The sequence below is a fragment of the Convolutriloba macropyga genome, chromosome 3, assembly GCF_964194025.1.
Source record: "Convolutriloba macropyga chromosome 3, txConMacr16.3, whole genome shotgun sequence".
NCBI classification, from domain to species: Eukaryota; Metazoa; Xenacoelomorpha; order Acoela; family Convolutidae; genus Convolutriloba; species Convolutriloba macropyga.
In genome coordinates, this window is record NC_134470.1 from 44,538,225 (window position 1) to 44,560,531 (window position 22,307).

General features: G+C 36.0%; 2 protein-coding genes across 2 annotated transcripts; both read right to left on the reverse strand.

Annotated features, from left to right (window-relative positions):
* Nucleotides 1-1,044: 1,044 nt before the first annotated feature.
* LOC142337077 (mannose-P-dolichol utilization defect 1 protein homolog) lies at nt 1,045-3,043 on the reverse strand. The gene is made up of 2 exons (XM_075386145.1): nt 2,836-3,043; nt 1,045-2,180 (listed from the first exon to the last, which is right to left on the reverse strand). The coding sequence occupies exons 1-2, from the start codon at nt 2,998-3,000 to the stop codon at nt 1,641-1,643; spliced, it is 705 nt and encodes a 234-aa protein (XP_075242260.1). The 5' UTR covers nt 3,001-3,043; the 3' UTR covers nt 1,045-1,640.
* Nucleotides 3,044-4,057: 1,014 nt separating this feature from the next.
* LOC142336640 (uncharacterized) lies at nt 4,058-9,646 on the reverse strand. Its single transcript, XM_075385550.1, has 3 exons — nt 8,668-9,646; nt 5,183-7,893; nt 4,058-4,654 (listed from the first exon to the last, which is right to left on the reverse strand). Exons 1-3 carry the CDS (start codon nt 9,644-9,646, stop codon nt 4,058-4,060), a joined length of 4,287 nt encoding a protein of 1,428 aa, XP_075241665.1.
* Nucleotides 9,647-22,307: the final 12,661 nt, after the last annotated feature.

A 22,307-nucleotide genomic window follows, 5' to 3' on the forward strand; every position in this document is an offset into this window, starting at 1 on the left:
AGTTTATTATTGATATTGTACGACTTTGGCTAAGTTTTCTAAGTGCAAGGTAACGGTGAAAAACGTTCTGATTTCTACTAAGTTAAATTTCAATTTATTTATTATAGTTATATAAAGCCAGCTGAAGGGTACTGCCGTGGTAGCAAGAAGTGCTATTATATTTTTCGTTCAAATATTTTTCAATTTCTATATCAGTCTAGCAAAAGCTGTAAGCTTGATTGATGTCTTCCAAAAGCGTCAAAGGGAGGAAAGAGTTTGTTACCACGAACGTGCAGCAAACAGCAAAAGATTGAATCCGTGGTTTTTCGCAGATTTTTTGCTTAGTAGATAACAATCAAACAACTTATTCGACCAATTTCAGACATTTGTTAGCATCCTCAGTTAATATCTGTTAACAAGCAAATGGGAGTCTACCTGCTTTCGATGAGTAGATTTCCATTCTATTAGAGCTTCAACTGACTGAATTTTAAGCAGATTCCGTCGATCTACATAAAGCAGTGTGGCAGCGTTTATTGAGGACTCAGAAATTCTCGTTGCAGCACGTCCACCGCATGTTGCAGCACGTCCACCGCATGTGACATTCCCCGTAATTCACATTTCCGCTGGGCACGACACCGGTGGTCCATAACTCAAATCCAGTTATTACTACCATAAAAAAAATTGCCCCGTGCTTTTTTATTTCGATTGCCCCAGAGCATAGCAAATATTTTTCAAGTCATTGCTTTTCATCAAATGCTATCACGATAGTGAATTTGAAATCTATTTTCAAGCGTACCTCTACCCATTTTTCTAAAATATCTAAGCTTTGGCATAGATTCTGCGGTTCATACGTTCTTCGCTACCAATTTGTTCGGTATCTATTTTCCTGTTAAATTTATGCGTCAACTTGGAAATTGTTTCAGAGGCAGTTCTCAAAGACCTTGGAACTGTCTTGCCTCGCCTGCACTAGTCTCAAAAAGTGTACGTACAATGAAACTGCTGATTGTCAACAAAAACTTCTTACAACTATTCGGAACACCTAATCATACTTCAATCGAAAACTGGTTCACTGTACACTATTATATTCTTATTCTTCGTATCAAAACCAAATATTAGCTAAAAGTTATAAATCAAGTTACTGATTTGATCTGATATAAAATGGAAGACAAGAGAATTGAAGCACCATAATACAGTCGATAGCAATAGATTATTATTCTCTGAATAGCAAATATTTTCATTCCCTGAATGTAGCAGAGTCTACGCTCTAATTAGCAGCAAAGACATGCAATTTCGAAATTTCAATCTCCACATTGATGAATCAAACATCAATTAGAAAAGATCTGAGCACCTGAAAATAATGGAAAACAAACAAGAAGATCTCAGTCGAATATAAGCTTATTTCACAGTCCAATTTCACACCTTTCACCCATCAAAGCTTTCTTCTTCCCAGACTCAAATAACTAATTCGTGCTTTTACACTAAAATACAGCTTTTCTCAACCTGTAGCTTGTCTCAAGATACCACGCTCTTTAATTTAATATGTGAAAATAAATGAGAATCTTAATACCCATAATCTAATATTTACTATTGTAAATTAGTTATTCCACTCATGAGGGGTGGAGAAAAGACGTGAGGAAACAGCATTTAAGATATAACTACTATTACTCCTTCTTTTCCACCTTGGGCTTCTCATACAACTTAATCTGCAGAATGATAGTGCCAAGGATGACACAGGCCAGTCCGGCTCCTACAGCCAATCCTTTATCATTCGATTCCTGCAACACTGTCAGCACCCGTAACGTACAAATAGTGAACGCCATCATCATCGACATGAGCGATATTTGCCCAGTCGATTTGGTCTTGAAGTTGGTGTATATTTGGGACAACCCTCCAAACATCATGATTGAAAATCCGAACCTGTTGAAGTATGTCAGGCTCTGCTTACTTGGAAACCCAGAGCTCAGAAAGAGTGCTACAGCAATGATGGTGGAAAAGGTGAAGACCGATTCCACTTTCTTCCCTTCGAAGTGCATCTTCATGCAGAGGATTAGGACTGTCTGTAGGAAAGTGACGATGGCGTCTCCGTAGATACTGAAAGGGTAGTTCAGCGCCATGCAATAGGTGAAGTGGGCAGTGAAACCAGTAGTTTCAATCAGAAGAGACAAGTAGTTCAAGCCATCCCCGCTTCTTGCATTGTAGACCTGCATTAAAAAAGGACGCCCTTTTGTTTCATCCAGCAAATCTTGAAAAAAGTGAGCATTTTAAAAAAAGGCATTTTTAAAGTTTGCAAAGATTGAATGAATTCCGATCTAGCTATTGACCAATTAACAATGTAATCCAGAAGCCGAAAAACAGCAACAGCTTTAGCTCTACAGCAGAGAACATTTAGAGACTGCATTCGGAACCAGATGCCACGCAATTTGAGATCATTTTAATTACAGTCATGGAATTATTAGTTATTTCTAACTTTTTTGAATTGGTGCATGTCCTCCATGGTGGCTATCACCGTTATCTGTGAAGACTTATTATGGATACATAACATACTTTACATACAATGTGCTCTAGAAATTCTCGCAATTACAAAACACCTTAAAAGTATTCCACCAGATCCTAATCAAGTAATTTTTTTTGCTGATTACAATCTGATTAGAAAATCTTGGTTCATAAACGATAATTGTTATCAGTTCAACCCATGCAATCACCCATGCAATCACACTCGATTCCTTCAATAATCCATTGTAAATTCAATAATCTATTCAATAAGTAAAAAATAATCTATTGTCAAATAGATACCCAATGTTGCTTGTGTTCTGTAAGAAAGAATAATTGATTCAATCGACACCATTCATAACTTACCTTGATCACCTGTGGCACCTTGACAAGCAGTGACACTGTCATGATGAAGTAGCTGACCACTTTGCTAAGTATCTGCTTCCCACATTCGGGGTTGAGAAAGTCATTCTCATTAGCATAGATGTCCAAACACTTTGGACTCATAAAAACCAACGCTATCTTTTCCATCTCAATAAACCTGAAATTCAAATTATCTATGCAGCTGTAATTCTCGTCGGATAATAACCATTAATAGACCGCTGGGACAAAAACAAAAGCATCACAAATCAAAAGCATAAAAGGATCAAGAGATCAACAAGTTCCAAGATCCGTATTCTCGGAAACTGAATTAAAAGTAAAAACAAAGATTTACTAATAGCGTAACAGTAGCCCTCAATGAAATCAAAATATTATGGGGGAAATGTACATCAGACTCACCAAACAGATTATTATACGTATATATAAAATCTGTATAATTTCTGGAGATAAAACTACCATCAGCGCTTGAAATTGCAAAAGTCATGCAACCAATTAAAACAGGATATTTTCCCAAAATTTTCCCGAATTTCCATAGTTTCTAAACTCAGAAACCACTTGCGTATTTAACTTTGCTTCTATGGCCAGCTAATTGACGCATCAATTAGACAATCCAACTGTTATCAAAACATCTTAATTTGGGTGGGGGTTATCGTTCGAAAGTGCTATTAAAAAATGTTGTTTGTTATGTTGATTTAGATTAAATAAATTAGTTTCCTTTGATTGCGAGTGTTTTGCATGATTGTATTTTGTGTTGTGAGGCTCTTGTCGAGAGTCACTTCCGTTCGTTTTCGACAAAAGAAGTCATGTCAGTGACATCCTCGGCCCCAACTGTAGGATCACGAACTGTTGCTGTACTGTATGATATCGGTGTAAAATCAGCAAGATAAGACAAGATAAGATAATCGATCGCAAATATAATAATTGGAAAAGGAAGTTTGGGAGGAACCAAAGTTATGGGCGACTGAAAGGGGGGCAAACTAAATTGAGCAAAGGAATATCCCGAAAAAAGTTTGACACGCAAAAGGACTGCAAATATGGTAACAATGCTTGACTAATGATCGCAAAAATTAGACATTTGATGTGAAACTTTGCAATAATGTAACTTAATGCATCAACTTTTGGAGACGACATGACTTACAATTCTATACCTTTTCCTATTGAAAACTAAAGTATACATCTGCTCGTGAGAACGAGAACACAAAATAATTCATTTGTTTGTTAAGACTTTGCTTAGCTTGATGACTGGTCTTACTTTCTCACCATGTGGAGTTCTCAGTTTCACGGAGCGTACTACACCATCTGAACCGGGGTAAATTTCTATAACTTTTGCAAGAGGCCAGAGACCTCGTGGCGTGAAGTCTTCAAGTAGCCAAACCAAATCATTTACCTTGAGGTTTTCAGAAGTTTTGTTCCACTTCGACCTTGTCTGTTGATTAGGGATGTATTCGCGAAGAAATCTATTCCAAAAGTGCGAGGCTAGTTCTTGAGCAGATTTCCATGACCTGGACACGGTGACTTTTTGCGATTCGAAGAGACCAGGAGGGTAGTTAAGTGACGCTCTTCCGAGTAAAAAGTGGTTAGGCGTGAGAGGCAGAGGATCGTTAATTTCACTCGGGACATTAGTTAGAGGTCTAGAATTCATATTGGATTCAATCTCACATACCAGTGTCCACAAAATATCATCTGAAAGGGTTCTTGACCCAATTACTTTGTACAGAGATAACTTGAAAATCTGCACTAGGCGTTCCCAACTTCCACCGAAGTGTGGAGCCGCAGGAGGGTTAAACACCCACTCAATTTCGACCTGCATCAGATGGAAGTGACTTGCAAAGTCTTGGGAATTTCTAAGGCTGGCAATACTGGATTGCAAAGAGTTATTTGATCCAACAAAAGATTTTCCACAATCGGAAAAGAACTTTTTTGGTTTTCCTCTACGGCTTATAAAGCGACGGATGCAATTGATTGTTGAATCTGTTGTCAAGTCGACGGCAACTTCTAGATGGACAGCGCGTACTACTAAGCACGTGAAGAGGAGTATGTATCTAGTCCTGTTTCTTCCATGTTCTTTAACTGGAAAGGGTCCTACGAAGTCTAAGCCTGTGGTTTGGAAAACGTGATGATTTTCTTTTGGTAGTCTGAACTCCGGGAGGTCAGCCATTTGGGGGACAGCTACTTCTTGGATCATACGTCTGCATGGAATACATTGTCTAACGGTTTGTTTGACTACCGCCCTGCACCTAAGAATCCAATAGAGTTCCATTAATAAACTTCTAGTTTGTTCTGTGCCACAATGCATGTTTGTTTGGTGAAAATGTTTTATCAGTAGTCTAACACTCTGATTATTTCCATCTAGGATCAACGGGAAGCGCGCAGTTTCTAGTCTCAATGCTTTAGACAATCGTCCTCGAGCACGCAAGTGCTGGTTATGATCGACGTATGGTGATAAAGAGACAATTCTACTGGTAGATGATACTGCAATACCTTTTCTTAAGTTCGAAATTTCCAATTTAAAATCTTGATTTTGGGCACTTTTTATCAAGTAATTGTAAGCTTTTGTATAATGTGCTAGTAACAACTTGGATTCCTTTTTCCGGCATTTATCTGCAAACAAAAAGCAAAGCGCTGCAACTCTAAGTAAACGATTCCAGTTGCTGAATCGCGATATGTCAATTTGGCATTTCAGTTCTTTTCTTGGATCTGCCATTATAATTTTAACATGTTGAGCAGAGAGTAAATCTTGTTTCGGCCACGTGTTTTTATTTTGACACAAGAAGGATGGACCTAATAGCCAACGTGAGTTGACATTCATTTGGTGAACGTTGTAGCCTCGGGAACCATCGTCAGCGGGATTTGTGGTAGACGAAATGTAGAACCAATCTTGGGCGGAGGAAACGTCTAAAATTTTGGCTAGTCTGTTAGCAATGAAGATCCGATGGCGAATCTCAGGAGTCCGTAGCCAATACAAAACGGTCGTGCTATCAGACCAAAAAACTTGTTTATGGATTTCAATATCCATCTCATCTCTGACAAATTGCGCTAGTTGAGCACCATATACCGCAACCTGTAGTTCCAAATTAGGAATCGTCATCCGTTTTATTGGCGCAACTCTTGCTTTACCGATCACAAATGCGACTGAGACGGATTCGTCAATGTGTTCAATTCGTAGATAACTGACTGCTGATAATGCTAACTCGGATGCATCTGTGAACGTGTGTAGTTCAATCGATGAAATCGGTATCTCGTTTAACAGTTTGCGAGGAAGATGTACATCCTTGAAAAACGAAAGTTCTTTTTTCAGATTCTCGAAATCAGAATTCTCATCAAGTTGTAATGGCTTGTCCCATTTTGGACCGTGGTTCCATGCTGCTTGGAGAATTTTTCGGAATCTTATTGTAAAGGGGGCGATAATTCCTAAGGGATCAAAGATGGAAGCAACAAAACGAAGTAGTTTACGCTGACTCGTTTTTTCATCAAGTTTGATCTTATGGAACAATTTTTGCTCTATAACAAATGTATCGGCTTCTGGAAACCAGGGCAAACCAAGAACCTTTTGACTTTGTGGTGCGGATGTTTCTGGGTTAAGTCGAATATCCGGATTCAGCAGGTCAAGAACTTGTTGACTATTTGAATTCCACTTTGTCAGATTGAAGCCACCAGTAGCAAGGACCTTGCGAGTCTCATGGACAATGTTTGAAGCTTCATTTGGACTCGATACGGCAACATACAAATCATCCATGTAAATGTTCCGCTCTATGACCTTTTGAACACTTGGATAGGTTTTTGCATTGTCCTGAGCAGATCTTCTGAGCGCGTAGGACGCTATGCAGGGTGAATCCGTTGCACCAAATATATGACTGGTGTATTCATAGGTTTCTATGCGTCCATTGTTCTTCCAGAGGAAGCGTAAGTAGGGCCGGTCTTTAGGGTCAACTTTCACCTGCATGAACATTTGTTCTATGTCTGCGCACAGCGCAATTCGATTCTCACGAAACCTCATAATGACACCAGTTAAATTGCTGAGCAGATCTGGCCCTTTCAGTAAATTAGAGTTGAGGGACTGACCCTGGAAAATGCTGGAGGCATTTGCAACTCTACGAACCTTACCAGGTTTATTTTCATTGGTCACTGGGTGATGAGGCAAAAAGGAGACATTATCTGTTAGAGATTCGGAATCATGCACTTTGACAACGTATCCTTTTTCCAAGTCTGCGTCCAGAGTAGCCTGGTACTTTTCCTTTAGTATCGGATTCTTTGAAAGCTTTTGATCTAATTGGTCAAGTTGTTTTAATGCTAACCATCCGTTGTTCGGAAGAAATGCACCTTGCTTCCAGAGGAGACCTATTTGATAATGACCGTCAACAATTTTGGTCGTGGACTCTAAAATTTCAATCGCTCTTTTATCGTTTTCCGACAAAGCTTTTCGGGGCGATGCAATGCCTAAATTTTCCACTTTCATCCAATCTTGGACTAATTTGAAAAGAGAGTCGTCCATATTAGGGCAGTTTTGCACCTGAGTATACTGTACTTGTGTAGACTCATTGAGAACTAAATTCGTTTTACCGGCGCACGTCCAGCCTAATGGAGTTTCAACTCCCCATGGGGCATTTTTTGGACCTTTTATAATTTGTTTATAGTGAATCAAGTCTAAGTTGTCAATGCCTATGATAATTGAGACATTGTTCCGTTCAAGTTCAGGAAAATTTATATGACTGAGATGATCATAATTTTTGCACAAAGCGTTTAGTTGAGCTACATTCACAGCAGACATGTTCAAATCCGGTACTGCCATAACATCATTAAGTCTGACAGGCTCGATAGAGCTATCTATTGGCTTTATGTCAAAGCAAACTTTAGAGCAATCAACTTCCTTAGTCGTATGATAACCGCTCATAGGCATTTTACCTGTCTTTTCGAGGTTAAGACCAAGTTCTTTTGCTGTTGTTTTCAGAAGTAGACTTTGGCAGCTACCGTTGTCTAGGTATGCGTATGTTTTCACAGACTGGTTTCCATTTATCAGTTGAACTGCCACAAAAGCTACCTGGCCTGTGCCAACAAATTGCACTGGTTTAACGTTTGAGTTGCTTTTGTTCATAAAACTATCGTGCAGAAGTGTGTTATGTCTTTTGCCGCAGCCTTTTGAGCGGCAGACATTTTTTGAATTGCATTGATCTACATGATGATGTCCAAAACAATTGAAACAAAGCTTTTGTTTCATTACATGATCTTTCCGTTTCAGGGGACTCAGTGCTTGGAAATGTATGCATTTGTAGAGGTATTGGCAATTGTCATTGTTCGGACAACTAACGCTTTGTTTCGTCTTAGACTGATTTTGCCCTTGTTCCCTGTTACTCAGAAATTGATGCTTTGGGTTCGGATTTTCATTAATTCTAGTAGAGTGCGACGTTTTCCAAGCCATTTTATGAACACCAATGTTTTGAGAAGATGGGAAATTTGAGTTTGTCGGTAAATCTCGGCATGCTTTCGCATAGTTTAGGAGCCACTCAGCAAGCGCGTTTAAAGATGGCTGTGTCATGGTTTTTTCTTGGAGGTAACGGTTCCATTCGAGTCTGACTGGATTTGGTAATTTTGCTAAAGCTATGTTCATTTTGATTGTAGAGTGAAGATCATGAATAAAACCGAGTTGTTGAAAGGTGTCGACGAGCGTTAGAAGAAATGAGGAGTATTGTGTATAACTTTCCGGATTTGATAAGTTTGGGTTTCTAAAATTTGACAATTTGTCAAGAAAAGCATTGACAATCCTCTTTGAATTGCCAAAATGTTCTTGCAGTCTTGATAGAGCTGCTGCGTATAAATCACCATTGCAACCGTAGCCATCAACTAGTGCTTTAGCTTCACCTGTGAGCAGTGATTGCAAATGGATCATTTTTTCAGCTGAAGACATGGGTGACTGGTCGATAGTTGCTTTGAAAATGCTATACCATTTTATCCACTTCATTGGATCGCCGTTGAACGTTTCTGCGTGCAGTTTCGGGACAGATTTTTGGAAGCACACTGACATTGAGCTGGTTGAACATTGGTTTGAACTTTCCGCGTTTAGAAGTCCTCGATGATCGAAGTTATTGCTTGATGCGTTACGATTTGTTTCAGGAAAAATACTCTGAGTGGGCCAATTTAAGGAATGTACGTTAAGCATTGACGATGGAGCGGCGTTAGCATCAAATAGTAAGCTGCTGGGTGCAGAAAAACTAACATTGTTGTTCACAGCGGGCGCTGATGAACTAACTGCATATTGCTCCTGATTGCTGATATCAAGACCAGGTTGAACTGGGTTAGAAAATTGGAAATTAGAGCTGTCCGGCGGACAATTCGGTCTTTTGATGGCACCAACACTGAGACTGAAGTCCTCTCCAGTATTTATCTGTGACTTCCCTTTGACGTATTTTTTGAAATTATCGATACACTTTTTAACTTCTATCTTAAGACGACTATGTTCGCGAGAACAATTGCTCTGTTCTGATGGATCAATGAGGATTATTAATTGAGACACTACGGTTTCAAGTTTTCGCTGCTTCTGTTTTATCTCTTCAACTGTTTCCTGTAGTATGTCAACATCTTCTGATTCGTCAATCGAGGAGTTTAGGTAGTCAAGGTGATAATGTATATCGTCTGTTATCATCATTTTGGAAGATTCGAGCATCTCCTGTTCTTGAAGTGTATCTGGCTTTTCTTCAGAGAGGCTCTCTGTTGGAGCACTGGAACATTGATGAAGATTTCCCAAGATAGTTGTTTCTCTCTGGTCGCTCTCGGAGTTAGCTGTTGACCGAGTGTCTACCATGACTAAAACGTAGACTGTTTTCTTTACTTTGCTGGAGAAAAGTTTTTGGTTTTTGGTTTATGCAACTCCCACTAGATAAGCAAAAACAATTTTAACTTCAAATTACTTACTGCTTGACAATTATCTTGTAAAAAAAGGTTTTCAAAGGGCTACTTACCAGAGCTATCTGGGTCTTTCTACATATACCAGTTACCTACCTGTTAAATGCCTACCTGTTACCTGCTACCTAACTGCTGAAACTTATACAAATTAAGTCTAATTAAGGATTGTTGATAATCCAACTAACTAACACTTGCTACCTACCTGCAAACTTATACCAAACTTACCTACCTAGAAGCTCCCTAATTTTACCTACCTAATACCTGCTACCTACCTGCTGCAATTTTTACCTACTTATACCTACCTGCAAACTTATACCAAACTTACCTACCTAAAAGCTCCCAAATTTTACCTACCTAATACCTGCTACCTACCTGCTGCAATTTTTACCCTCTTATACCTACCTGCAAACTTATACCAAACTTACTTACCTAGAAGCTCCCGAATTTTACCTAACTAATACCTGCTACCTAACTGCTGCAACTTGTACCTACTTATACCTAAGTTCTAATTACCGGTAACTCTGTTGCTGGATACTTGCAATCTGCCTGTAAGAGTTTTTACCAATAGGTCCACACCTATAAGTGAAATGCAGAAAAGTTGAGATAGTAATCAAGCTGGGTAGTAGACGAAAAGCAAAGATAGCGTGAGTGGTATGGAAGAAGAGACCGGGGAGTTTGGGGCGGATAAAACCCCAAAACTGGGAAGCAAAGAAAGAGCGTGGGGTTGGGAAGGCAACCAACCTGTGGGGTTTGGGGTGGGTAAAACCCCCAAAAACTGAAAGCAAAGAAAGCGCGGGGGGTTGGGAAGGCAACCAACCTGGGGGGATTTGGGGCGGGTAAAACCCCAAAAACCAAAAACAATGCGCGGGTAAATAATAAGATAAATTTTTAAAGACTGTCTTTTGGTCTTTTGAATCTGCTTTCAGTCTGTTGTGATGTTTTGCGAACCCTCTTGCTGTTACATTTGGACTGTTTTTGTAAAATTTCTAGATCTTTGGATACTGAAACATCAAAAAAAAACTCATGGTGCAGATCAATTGTTTCCCATTTCAATCAATTTTTTAGAGCAATACTTAGCTTTTTCAGGGGTTGAATTCGTTGCCTGATGTGTTTGGGCGACAAAATATGTTATCAAAACATCTTAATTTGGGTGGGGGTTATCGTTCGAAAGTGCTATTAAAAAATGTTGTTTGTTATGTTGATTTAGATTAAATAAATTAGTTTCCTTTGATTGCGAGTGTTTTGCATGATTGTATTTTGTGTTGTGAGGCTCTTGTCGAGAGTCACTTCCGTTCGTTTTCGACAAAAGAAGTCATGTCAGTGACACCAACAATAAAAGCAATGAAACAGCAAGGTGCAAATAACAGGAAACTGAAGAATTTACTATTCAATTTTTTTTAATGTTAAATTTTCTGAGCAATTGATAAAACTTAAACTTTTATGAAACGTAACAGTTTATTAACGTACAGCAATTAATGATATAAAAAACAAATTATGATAAAAATTATGATAGAAATAGACAACATAACAAAACATCAAAAAAGAAAGAGAAAAACACCGATATTCATTAAAAAAACAACAGAAAATATACAGAGAAAAAAGTTGTCACAAAATCCATAACCGTTAACTGCAATTACGTAATCCCAGATCAAAATATTCATTATAAAAACACAGCAGAAAATATACAGAGCAAAAGAAGTTGTCACGACATCCATTACCGTTAACTGCAATAACGTAATCCCAGATCGCAATATTCATTAAAAAAACAAAACAGAAAATATACAGAGCAAAAGAACTTGTCACCAAATCACTTAACGTTAACTGCAATAACGTAATCCCAGATCGCAATATTCATTAAAAAAACACAACAGAAAATATACAGAACAAAAGAAATTGTCACCAAATGCATTACCGTTAACTGCAATAACGTAACCACGAGTGGCAATATTAATTAAAAAACACAATAGAAAATATACAGAGCAAAAAAAGTTGTCACTAAATCCATTACCGTCAACTGCAATTACGTAATCCAAGATCACAATATTCATTAAAAAACACAACAGTTAATATACAGAGCAAAAGAAGTTGTCACCAAATCCATTACCGTTAACTGCAATTACGTAATCCCAGATCACAATCCTTATTAAAAAAAGAAAATATACAGAGCAAAAGAAGTTGTCACCAAATCCATTACCGTTAACTGCAATAACGTAATCCCAGATTGCAATATTCATTAAAAAACACAACAGAAAATATACGGAGCAAAAGAAGTTGTCACCAAATCCATTACCGTTAACTGCAATTACGTAATCCCGGATCGAAATATTCATTAAAACCCAACAGAAAATATACAGAGCAAAGAAATTGTCAACAAATCCATTACAATTAACCGCAATAACGTAATCCCAGATCGCAATATTCATTAAAAAAAACAAAACAGAAAATATACAGAGCAAAAGAACTTGTCACCAAATCACTTACCGTTAACTGCAATAACGCAATCCCAGATCGCAAAATTAATTAAAAAACACAACAGAAAATATACAGAACAAAAGAAATTGTCACCAAATCCATTACCGTTAACTGCAATAACGTAACCACGAGTGGCAATATTAATTAAAAAACACAATAGAAAATATACAGAGCAAAAAAAGGTTGTCACCAAATCCATTACCGTCAACTGCAATTACGTAATCCTAGATCACAATATTCATTAAAAAACACAACAGTTAATATACAGAGCAAAAGAAGTTGTCACCAAATCCATTACCGTTAACTGCAATTACGTAATCCCAGATCACAATCCTTATTAAAAAACAGAAAATATACAGAGCAAAGAAATTGTCAACAAATCCATTACAATTAACCGCAATAACGTAATCCCAGATCGCAATATTCATTAAAAAAAAACAAAACAGAAAATATACAGAGCAAAAGAACTTGTCACCAAATCATTTACAGTTAACTGCAATAACGCAATCCCAGATCGCAAAATTAATTAAAAAACACAACAGAAAATATACAGAACAAAAGAGATTGTCACCAAATCCATTACCGTTAACTGCAATAACGTAACAACGAGTGGCAATATTAATTAAAAAACACAATAGAAAATATACAGAGCAAAAAAAGTTGTCACCAAATCCATTACCGTCAACTGCAATTACGTAATCCTAGATCACAATATTCATTAAAAAACACAACAGTTAATATACAGAGCAAAAGAAGTTGTCACCAAATCCATTACCGTTAACTGCAATTACGTAATCCCAGAACACAATCCTTATTAAAAAAACAGAAAATATACAGAGCAAAAGAAGTTGTCCCCAAATCCATTACCGTTAACTGCTATAACGTAATCCCAGATCGCAATATTCATTAAAAAACACAACAGAAAATATACGGAGCAAAAGAAGTTGTCACCAAATCCATTACCGTTAACTGCAATTACGTAATCCCGGATCAAAATATTCATTAAAACCCAACAGAAAATATACAGAGCAAAGAAATTGTCAACAAATCCATTAAAAATAACCGCAATTACGTAATCCCAGCTCGCAATAGTCCTTAAAAAACACAACAGAAAATATACAGAGCAAAAGAAGTTGTCACCAAATCCATTACCGTTAACTGCAATTACGTAATCCCAGATCGCAATATTCATTAAAAAACAAAACAAAAAATATACGGAGCAAAAGAAGTTGTCACCAAATCCATTACCGTTAACTGCAATTACGTAATCCCAGATCACAATCCTTATTAAAAAAACAGAAAATATACAGAGCAAAAGAAGTTGTCACCAAATCCATTACCGTTAACTGCTATAACGTAATCCCAGATCGCAATATTCATTAAAAAACACAACAGAAAATATACGGAGCAAAAGAAGTTGTCACCAAATCCATTACCGTTAACTGCAATTACGTAATCCCGGATAAAAATATTCATTAAAACCCAACAGAAAATATACAGAGCAAAGAAATTGTCAGCAAATCCATTACAATTAACCGCAATTACGTAATACCAGCTCGCAATAGTCATTAAAAAACACAACAGAAAATACACCGAGCAAAAGAAGCTGTCACCAAATCCATTACCGTTAACTGCAATTACGTAGTCCCAGATCGTAATATTCATTAAAAAAAACAACAGAAAATATACAGCGTAAAAGAAGTTCTCACCAAATCCCAAATCCATTACGTTAACTGCAAAAACCTAATCCCAGATCGAAATATTCATTTAAAAAACACAAAAGAAAATATACAGAGCAAGAGACGTTGTCACCAAATCCGTTACCGTTAACTGCAATAACGTAATCCCAGATCTCAATATTAATTAAATAACACAATAGAAAATATGCAGAGCAAAAGAAGTTGTCACCAAATCCATTACCGTTAACTGCAGTTACGTAATCCCAGATCGCAATATTCATTAAAAAAACACAACAGAAAATATACAGAGCAAGAGACGTTGTCACCAAATCCATTACCGTTAACTGCAATAACGTAATCCCAGATCTCAATATTAATTAAATAACACAATAGAAAATATGCAGAGCAAAAGAAGTTGTCACCAAATCCATTACCGTTTACTGCAGTAACGTAATCCCAGATCGTAATATTCATTAAAACAACACAACAGAAAATATACAGAGCAAAAGAAGTTGTCACCAAATGCATTACCGTTAACTGCAATAACGTAACCACGAGTGGCAATATTAATTAAAAAACACAAAAGAAAATATACAGAGCAAAAAAAGTTGTCACCAAATCCATTACCGTTAACTGCAATAACGTAATCCCAGATCTCAATATTAATTAAATAACACAATAGAAAATATGCAGAGCAAAAGAAGTTGTCACCAAATCCATTACCGTTAACTGCAATTACGTAATCCCAGATCGCAATATTCATTAAAAAACACAACAGAAAATATACAGAGCAAGAGACGTTGTCACCAAATCCATTACCGTTTACTGCAGTAACGTAATCCCAGATCGTAATATTCATTAAAAAAACACAACAGAAAATATACAGAGCAAAAAAAGTTGTCACCAAATGCATTACCGTTAACTGCAATAACGTAACCACGAGTGGCAATATTAATTAAAAAACACAATAGAAAATATACAGAGCAAAAAAAGTTGTCACCAAATCCATTACCGTCAACTGCAATTACGTAATCCTAGATCACAATATTCATTAAAAAACACAACAGTTAATATACAGAGCAAAAGAAGTTGTCACCAAATCCATTACCGTTAACTGCAATTACGTAATCCCAGATCACAATCCTTATTAAAAAAACAGAAAATATACAGAGCAAAAGAAGTTGTCACCAAATACATTACCGTTAACTGCAATAACGTAATCCCAGATCGCAATATTCATTAAAAGACACAATAGAAAATATACGGAGCAAAAGATGTTGTCACCAAATCCATTACCGTTAACTGCAATTACGTAATCCCGGATCGAAATATTCATTAAAAAACCCAACAGAAAATATACAGAGCAAAGAAATTGTCAAGAAATCCATCACAATTAACCGCAATAACGTAATCCCAGATCGCAATATTCATTAAAAAACAAAACAGAAAATATACAGAGCAAAAGAACTTGTCACCAAATCCATTACCGTTAACTGCAATAACGTAATCCCAGATCGCAATATTCATTAAAAAACCCAACAGAAAATATACAGAGCAAAGAAATTGTCAAGAAATCCATTACAATTAACCGCAATAACGTAATCCCAGATCGCAATATTCATTAAAAAACAAAACAGAAAATATACAGAGCAAAAGAACTTGTCACCAAATCACTTACCTTTAACTGCAATAACGCAATCCCAGATAGCAAAATTAATTAAAAAACACAACAGAAAATATACAGAACAAAAGAAATTGTCAACAAATGCACTACCGTTAACTGCAATAACGTAACCACGAGTGGCAATATTAATTAAAAAACACAATAGAAAATATACAGAGCAAAAAAAGGTTGTCACCAAATCCATTACCGTCAACTGCAATTACGTAATCCTAGATCACAATATTCATTAAAAAACACAACAGTTAATATGCAGAGCAAAAGAAGTTGTCACCAAATCCATTACCGTTAACTGCAATTACGTAATCCCAGATCACAATATTCATTAAAAAACACAACAGTTAGTATACAGAGCAAAGGAAGTTGTCACCAAATCCATTACTGTTAACTGCAATAACGTAATCCCAAATCGCAATATTCATTAGAAAACACAACAGAAAATATACGGAGCAAAAGAAGTTGTCACCAAATCCATTAGCGTTAACTGCAATTACGTAATCCCGGATCGAATTATTCATTAAAACCCAACAGAAAATATACAGAGCAAAGAAATTGTCAACAAATCCATTACAATTAACCGCAATTACGTAATCCCAGCTCGCAATAGTCATTAAAAAAACACAACAGAAAATATACAGAGCAAAAGAAGTTGTCACCAAATCCATTACCGTTAACTGCAATTACGTAATCCCAGATCGCAATATTCATTAAAAAACACAACAGAAAATATACGGGGCAAAAGAAGTTGTCACCCAATCCAATACCGTTAACTGCAATTACGTAATCCCGGATCGAAATATTCATTAAAACCCAACAGAAAATATAAAGAGCAAAGAAATTGTCAGCAAATCCATAAAAATTAACCGAAATTACGTAATCCCAGCTCGCAATAGTCATTAAAAAAACACAACAGAAAATATACCGAGCAAAAGAAGTTGTCACCAAATCCATTACCGTTAACTGCAATTACGTAATCCCAGATCGTAATATTCATTAAAAAAAACAACAGAAAATATACAGCGTAAAAGAAGTTGTCCCCAAATCCCAAATCCATTACGTTAACTGCAAAAACCTAATCCCAGATCGAAATATTCATTTAAAAAACACAACAGAAAATATACAGAGCAAGAGACGTTGTCACCAAATCCATTACCGTTAACTGCAATAACGTAATCCCAGATCTCAATATTAATTAAATAACACAATAGAAAATATACAGAGCAAATGAAGTTGTCACCAAATCCATTACCGTTAACTGCAATTACGTAATCTCCGATCGAAATATTCATTAAAACCCAACAGAAAATATACAGAGCAAAGAAATTGTCAGCAAATCCATTACAATTAACCGCAGTTACGTAATCACAGCTCGCAATAGTCATTAAAAAAACACAACAGAAAATATACAGAGCAAAGGAAATTGTCACCAAATCCATTACCGTTAACTGCAATAACGTAATCCCAGATCGCAATATTCATTAAAAAACACAACAGAAAATATACGGAGCAAAAGAAGTTGTCACCAAATCCATTACCGTTAACTGCCATTACGTAATCCCAGATCTCAATATTAATTAAATAACACAATAGAAAATATACAGAGCAAAAGAAGTTGTCACCAAATCCATTACCGTTAACTGCAATTACGTAATCCCAGATCGCAATAATCATTAAAAAAACACAACAGAAAATATACAGAGCAAGAGACGTTGTCACCAAATCCATTACCGTTTACTGCAGTAACATAATACCAGATCGTAATATTCATTAAAAAAACACAACAGAAAATATACAGAGCAAAAGAAGTTGTCACCAAATCCATTACCGTTAACTGCAATAACGTAATCCCAGATCTCAATATTAATTAAATAACACAATAGAAAATATACAGAGCAAAAGAAGTTGTCACCAAATCCATTACCGTTAACTGCAATTACGTAATCCCAGATCGAAATAATCATTAAAACCCAACAGAAAATATACAGAGCAACGAAATTGTCAAGAAATCCATTACAATTAACCGCAGTTACGTAATCCTAGCTCGCAATAGTCATTAAAAAAACACAACAGAAAATATGCAGAGCAAAAGAAGTTGTCACCAAATCCATTACCGTTAACTGCAATAACGTAATCCCAGATCGCAATATTCATTAAAAACCACAACAGAAAATATACGGAGCAAAAGAAGTTGTCACCAAATCCATTACCGTTAACTGCCATTACGTAGTCCCAGATCGAATTATTCATTAAAGACCAACAGAAAATATACAGAGCAAAGAAACTGTCAGCAAATCCATTACAATTAACCGCATTTACGTAATCCTAGCTCGCAATAGTCATTAAAAAAACACAACAGAAAATATACAGAGCAAAAGAAGTTGTCACCAAATCAATTACCGTTAACTGCAATTACGTAATCCCAGATCGCAATATTCATCAAAAAACACAACAGAAAATATACAGAGCAAAAGAAGTTGTCACCAAATCCATTACCGTTTACTGCAGTAACGTAATCCCAGATCGTAATATTCATTAAAAAAACAACAGCAAAAATACAGCGCAAAAGAAGTTGTCACCAAATCCCAAATCCATTACCGTTAACTGCAAAAACCTAATCCCAGGTCGCAATATTCATTAAAAAACACAACAGAAAATATACAGAGCAAAAGAAAGTGTCACCAAATCCATTACCGTTAACTGCAAAAAAGTAATCCCAGATCGCAATATTCATTAAAAAACACAACAGAAAATATACAGAGCAAGAGACGTTGTCACCAAATCCATTACCGTTTACTGCAGTAACGTAATCCCAGATCGTAATATTCATTAAAAAACAACAAAAAATATACAGAGCAAAAGAAAGTGTCACCAAATCCATTACCGTTAACTGCAATAACGTAATCCCAGATCGCAATATTCATTAAAAAAACACAACAGAAAATATACAGAGCAAAAGAAGTTGTCACCAAATCCATTACCGGTAACTGCAATAACGTAATCCCAGATCTCAATATTAATTAAATAACACAATAGAAAATATACAGAGCAAAAGAAGTTGTCACCAAATCCATTACCGTTAACTGCAATTACGTAATCCCAGACCGAAATATTCATTAAAACCCAACAGAAAATATACAGAGCAAAGAAATTGTCAGCAAATCCATTACAATTAACCGCAATTACGTAATCCCAGCTCGCAATAGTCATTAAAAAAACACAACAGAAAATATACAGAGCAAAAGAAGTTGTCATCAAATCCATTACCGTTAACTGCAATTACGTAATCCCAGATCGCAATATTCATTAAAAAACACAACAGAAAATATACAGAGCAAAGGAAAGTGTCACCAAATCCATTACCGTTAACTGCAATAACGTAATCCCAGATCGCAATATTCATTAAAAAAACACAACAGAAAATATACAGAGCAAAAGAAGTTGTCACCAAATCCATTACCGTTAACTGCAATAACGTAATCCCAGATCGCAATATTCATTAAAAAAACACAACAGAAAATATACAGAGCAAAAGAAGTTGTCACCAAATCCATTACCGTTAACTGCAATAACGTAATCCCAGATCTCAATATTAATTAAATAACGCAATAGAAAATATACAGAGCAAAAGAAGTTGTCACCAAATCCATTACCGTTAACTGCAATTACGTAATCCCAGACCGAAATATTCATTAAAACCCAACAGAAAATATACAGAGCAAAGAAATTGTCAGCAAATCCATTACAATTAACCGCAATTACGTAATCCCAGCTCGCAAAAGTCATTAAAAAAACACAACAGAAAATATACAGAGCAAGACAAGTTGTCACCAAATCCATTACCGTTAACTGCAATTACGTAATCCCAGATCGCAATATTCATCAAAAAACACAAAAAATATACAGAGCAAAAGAAGTTGTCACCAAATCCATTACCGTTTAATGCAGTAACGCAATCCCAGATCGTAATATTCATTAAAAAACAACAGAAAATATACAGCGCAAAAGAAGTTGTCACCAAATCCCAAATCCATTACCGTTAACTGCGAAAACCTAATCCCAGATCGCAATATTCATTAAAAAACACAACAGAAAATATACAGAGCAGAAGAAGTTGTCACCAAATCCATTACCGTTAACTGCAATAACGTAATCCCATATCGCAACCTTTATTAAAAACACAACAGTAAAAATAAAGAGCATAAGACGTTGTCACCAAATCCATTACCGTTAACTGAAATAACGTAATCCTAGATCGCAATATTCATCAAAAAACACAAAAAATATACAGAGCAAAAGAAGTTGTCACCAAATCCATTACCGGTAACTGCAATAACGTAATCCCAGATCGCAATATTCATTAAAAAAACACAACAGAAAATATACAGAGCAAGAGACGTTGTCACCAAATCCATTACCGTTTACTGCAGTAACGTAATCCCAGATCGCAATATTCATTAAAAAAACACAACAGAAAATATACAGAGCAAGAGAAGTTGTCACCAAATCCATTACCGTTAACTGCAATTACGTAATCCCAGATCGCAATATTCATCAAAAAACACAAAAAATATACAGAGCAAAAGAAGTTGTCACCAAATCCATTACCGTTTAATGCAGTAACGCAATCCCAGATCGTAATATTCATTAAAAAACAACAGAAAATATACAGCGCAAAAGAAGTTGTCACCAAATCCCAAATCCATTACCGTTAACTGCGAAAACCTAATCCCAGATCGCAAAATTCATTAAAAAACACAACAGAAAATATACAGAGCAAAAGACGTTGTCACCAAATCCATTACCGTTAACTGCAATAACGTAATCCCAGATCGCAATATTAATTAAAAAACACAATAGAAAAAATACAGAGCAAAAGAAGTTGTCACCAAATCCATTACCGTTAACTGAAATAACGTAATCCTAGATCGCAATATTCATCAAAAAACACAAAAAATATACAGAGCAAAAGAAGTTGTCACCAAATCCATTACCGGTAACTGCAATAACGTAATCCCAGATCGCAATATTCATTAAAAAAACACAACAGAAAATATACAGAGCAAGAGACGTTGTCACCAAATCCATTACCGTTTACTGCAGTAACGTAATCCCAGATCGTAATATTCATTAAAAAAACAACAGAAAATATACAGAGCAAAAGAAGTTGTCACCAAATCCATTACCGTTAACTGCAATTACGTAATCCGAGATCGCAACCTTCATTAAAAAACACAACAGTAAAAATAAAGAGCATAAGAAGTTGTCACCAAATCCATTACCGTTAACTGCAATTACGTAATCCCAGATCACAATCCTTATTAACAAAACAACAGAAAATATACAGAGCAAAAGAAGTTGTCACTAAATCCATTACCGTTAACTGCAACAACGTAATCCCAGATCGCAATATTCATTAAAAAAACAACAGAAAAAATACAGAGCAAAGAAATTGTCAGCAAATCCATTACCATTAACCGCAATTACGTAATCCCGGATCAAAATATTCTTTAAAAAAACACAACAGAAAATATACAGTGCAAAAGAGGTTGTCACCAAATCCATTACCGTTAACTGCAATTACGTAATCCCAGATCGCAATATTCATTAAAAAACACAATAAAAATATACAGAGCAAAAGACGTTGTCACCAAATCCATTACCGTTTACTGCAAAAACGTAATCCCAGATCGTAATATTCATTATAAAAACACAACAGAAAATATAAAGAGCAAAAGACGTTGTCACCAAATCCATTGCTGTTTACTGCAGTAACGTAATCCCAGATCGTAATATTCATTAAAAAACACAACAGAAAATATACAGAGCAAAAGAAGTTGTCACCAAATCCATTACCATTAACAGCAATTAAGTAATCCCAGATCGCAACCTTCATTGAAAAACACAACAGTAAAAATAAAGAGCATAAGAAGTTGTCACCAAATCCATTACCGTTAACTGCAATTACGTAATCCCAGATCACAATCCTTATTAACAAAACAACAGAAAATATACAGAGCAAAAGAAGTTGTCACCGAATCCATTACTGTTAACTGCAATAACCTAATCCCAGATCGCAATGTTCATTGAAAAACACAACAGAAAATATACGGAGCAGAAGAAGTTGTCACCAAATCCATTACCGTTAACTGCAATAACGTAATCCCAGATCGCAACCTTCATTAAAAAACACAACAGTAAAAATAAAGAGCCTAAGAAGTTGTCACCAAATCCATTACCGTTAACTGCAATTACGTAATCCCAGATCACAATCCTTATTAACAAAACAACAGAAAATATACAGAGCAAAAGAAGTTGTCACAAAATCCATTACCGTTAACTGCAATAACGTAATCCCAGATCGCAATGTTCATTAAAAAACACAACAGAAAATATACGGAGCAAAAGAAGTTGTCACCAAATCCCAAATCCATTACCGTTAACTGCAAAAACCTAATCCCAGATCGCAATATTCATTAAAAAACACAACAGAAAATATACGGAGCAGAAGAAGTTGTCACCAAATCCATTACCGTTAACTGCAATAACGTAATCCCAGATCGCAATGTTCATTAAAAAACACAACAGAAAATATACGGAGCAGAAGAAGTTGTCACCAAATCCATTACCGTTAACTGCAATTACGTAATCCCAGACCGAAATATTCATTAAAACCCAACAGAAAATATACAGAGCAAAGAAATTGTCAGCAAATCCATTACCGTTTAATG

Excerpts from the sequence above, each read along its gene's own strand:
- LOC142336640 (XM_075385550.1), bottom strand. The coding sequence starts at position 9,646 with ATGGTAGACACTCGGTCAACAGCTAACTCCGAGAGCGACCAGAGAGAA. Across the intron at positions 7,894-8,667 it reads TGATGGCTACGGTTGCAATG|GCCAGGTAGCTTTTGTGGCA; the intron begins GTGATTTATACG and ends TTGTTGGCACAG. Across the intron at positions 4,655-5,182 it reads TAGATGGAAATAATCAGAGT|GTCGAAATTGAGTGGGTGTT; the intron begins GTTAGACTACTG and ends CATCTGATGCAG.
- LOC142337077 (XM_075386145.1), bottom strand. The coding sequence starts at position 3,000 with ATGGAAAAGATAGCGTTGGTTTTTATGAGTCCAAAGTGTTTGGACATC. Across the intron at positions 2,181-2,835 it reads AGGTGCCACAGGTGATCAAG|GTCTACAATGCAAGAAGCGG; the intron begins GTAAGTTATGAA and ends TTTTTAATGCAG.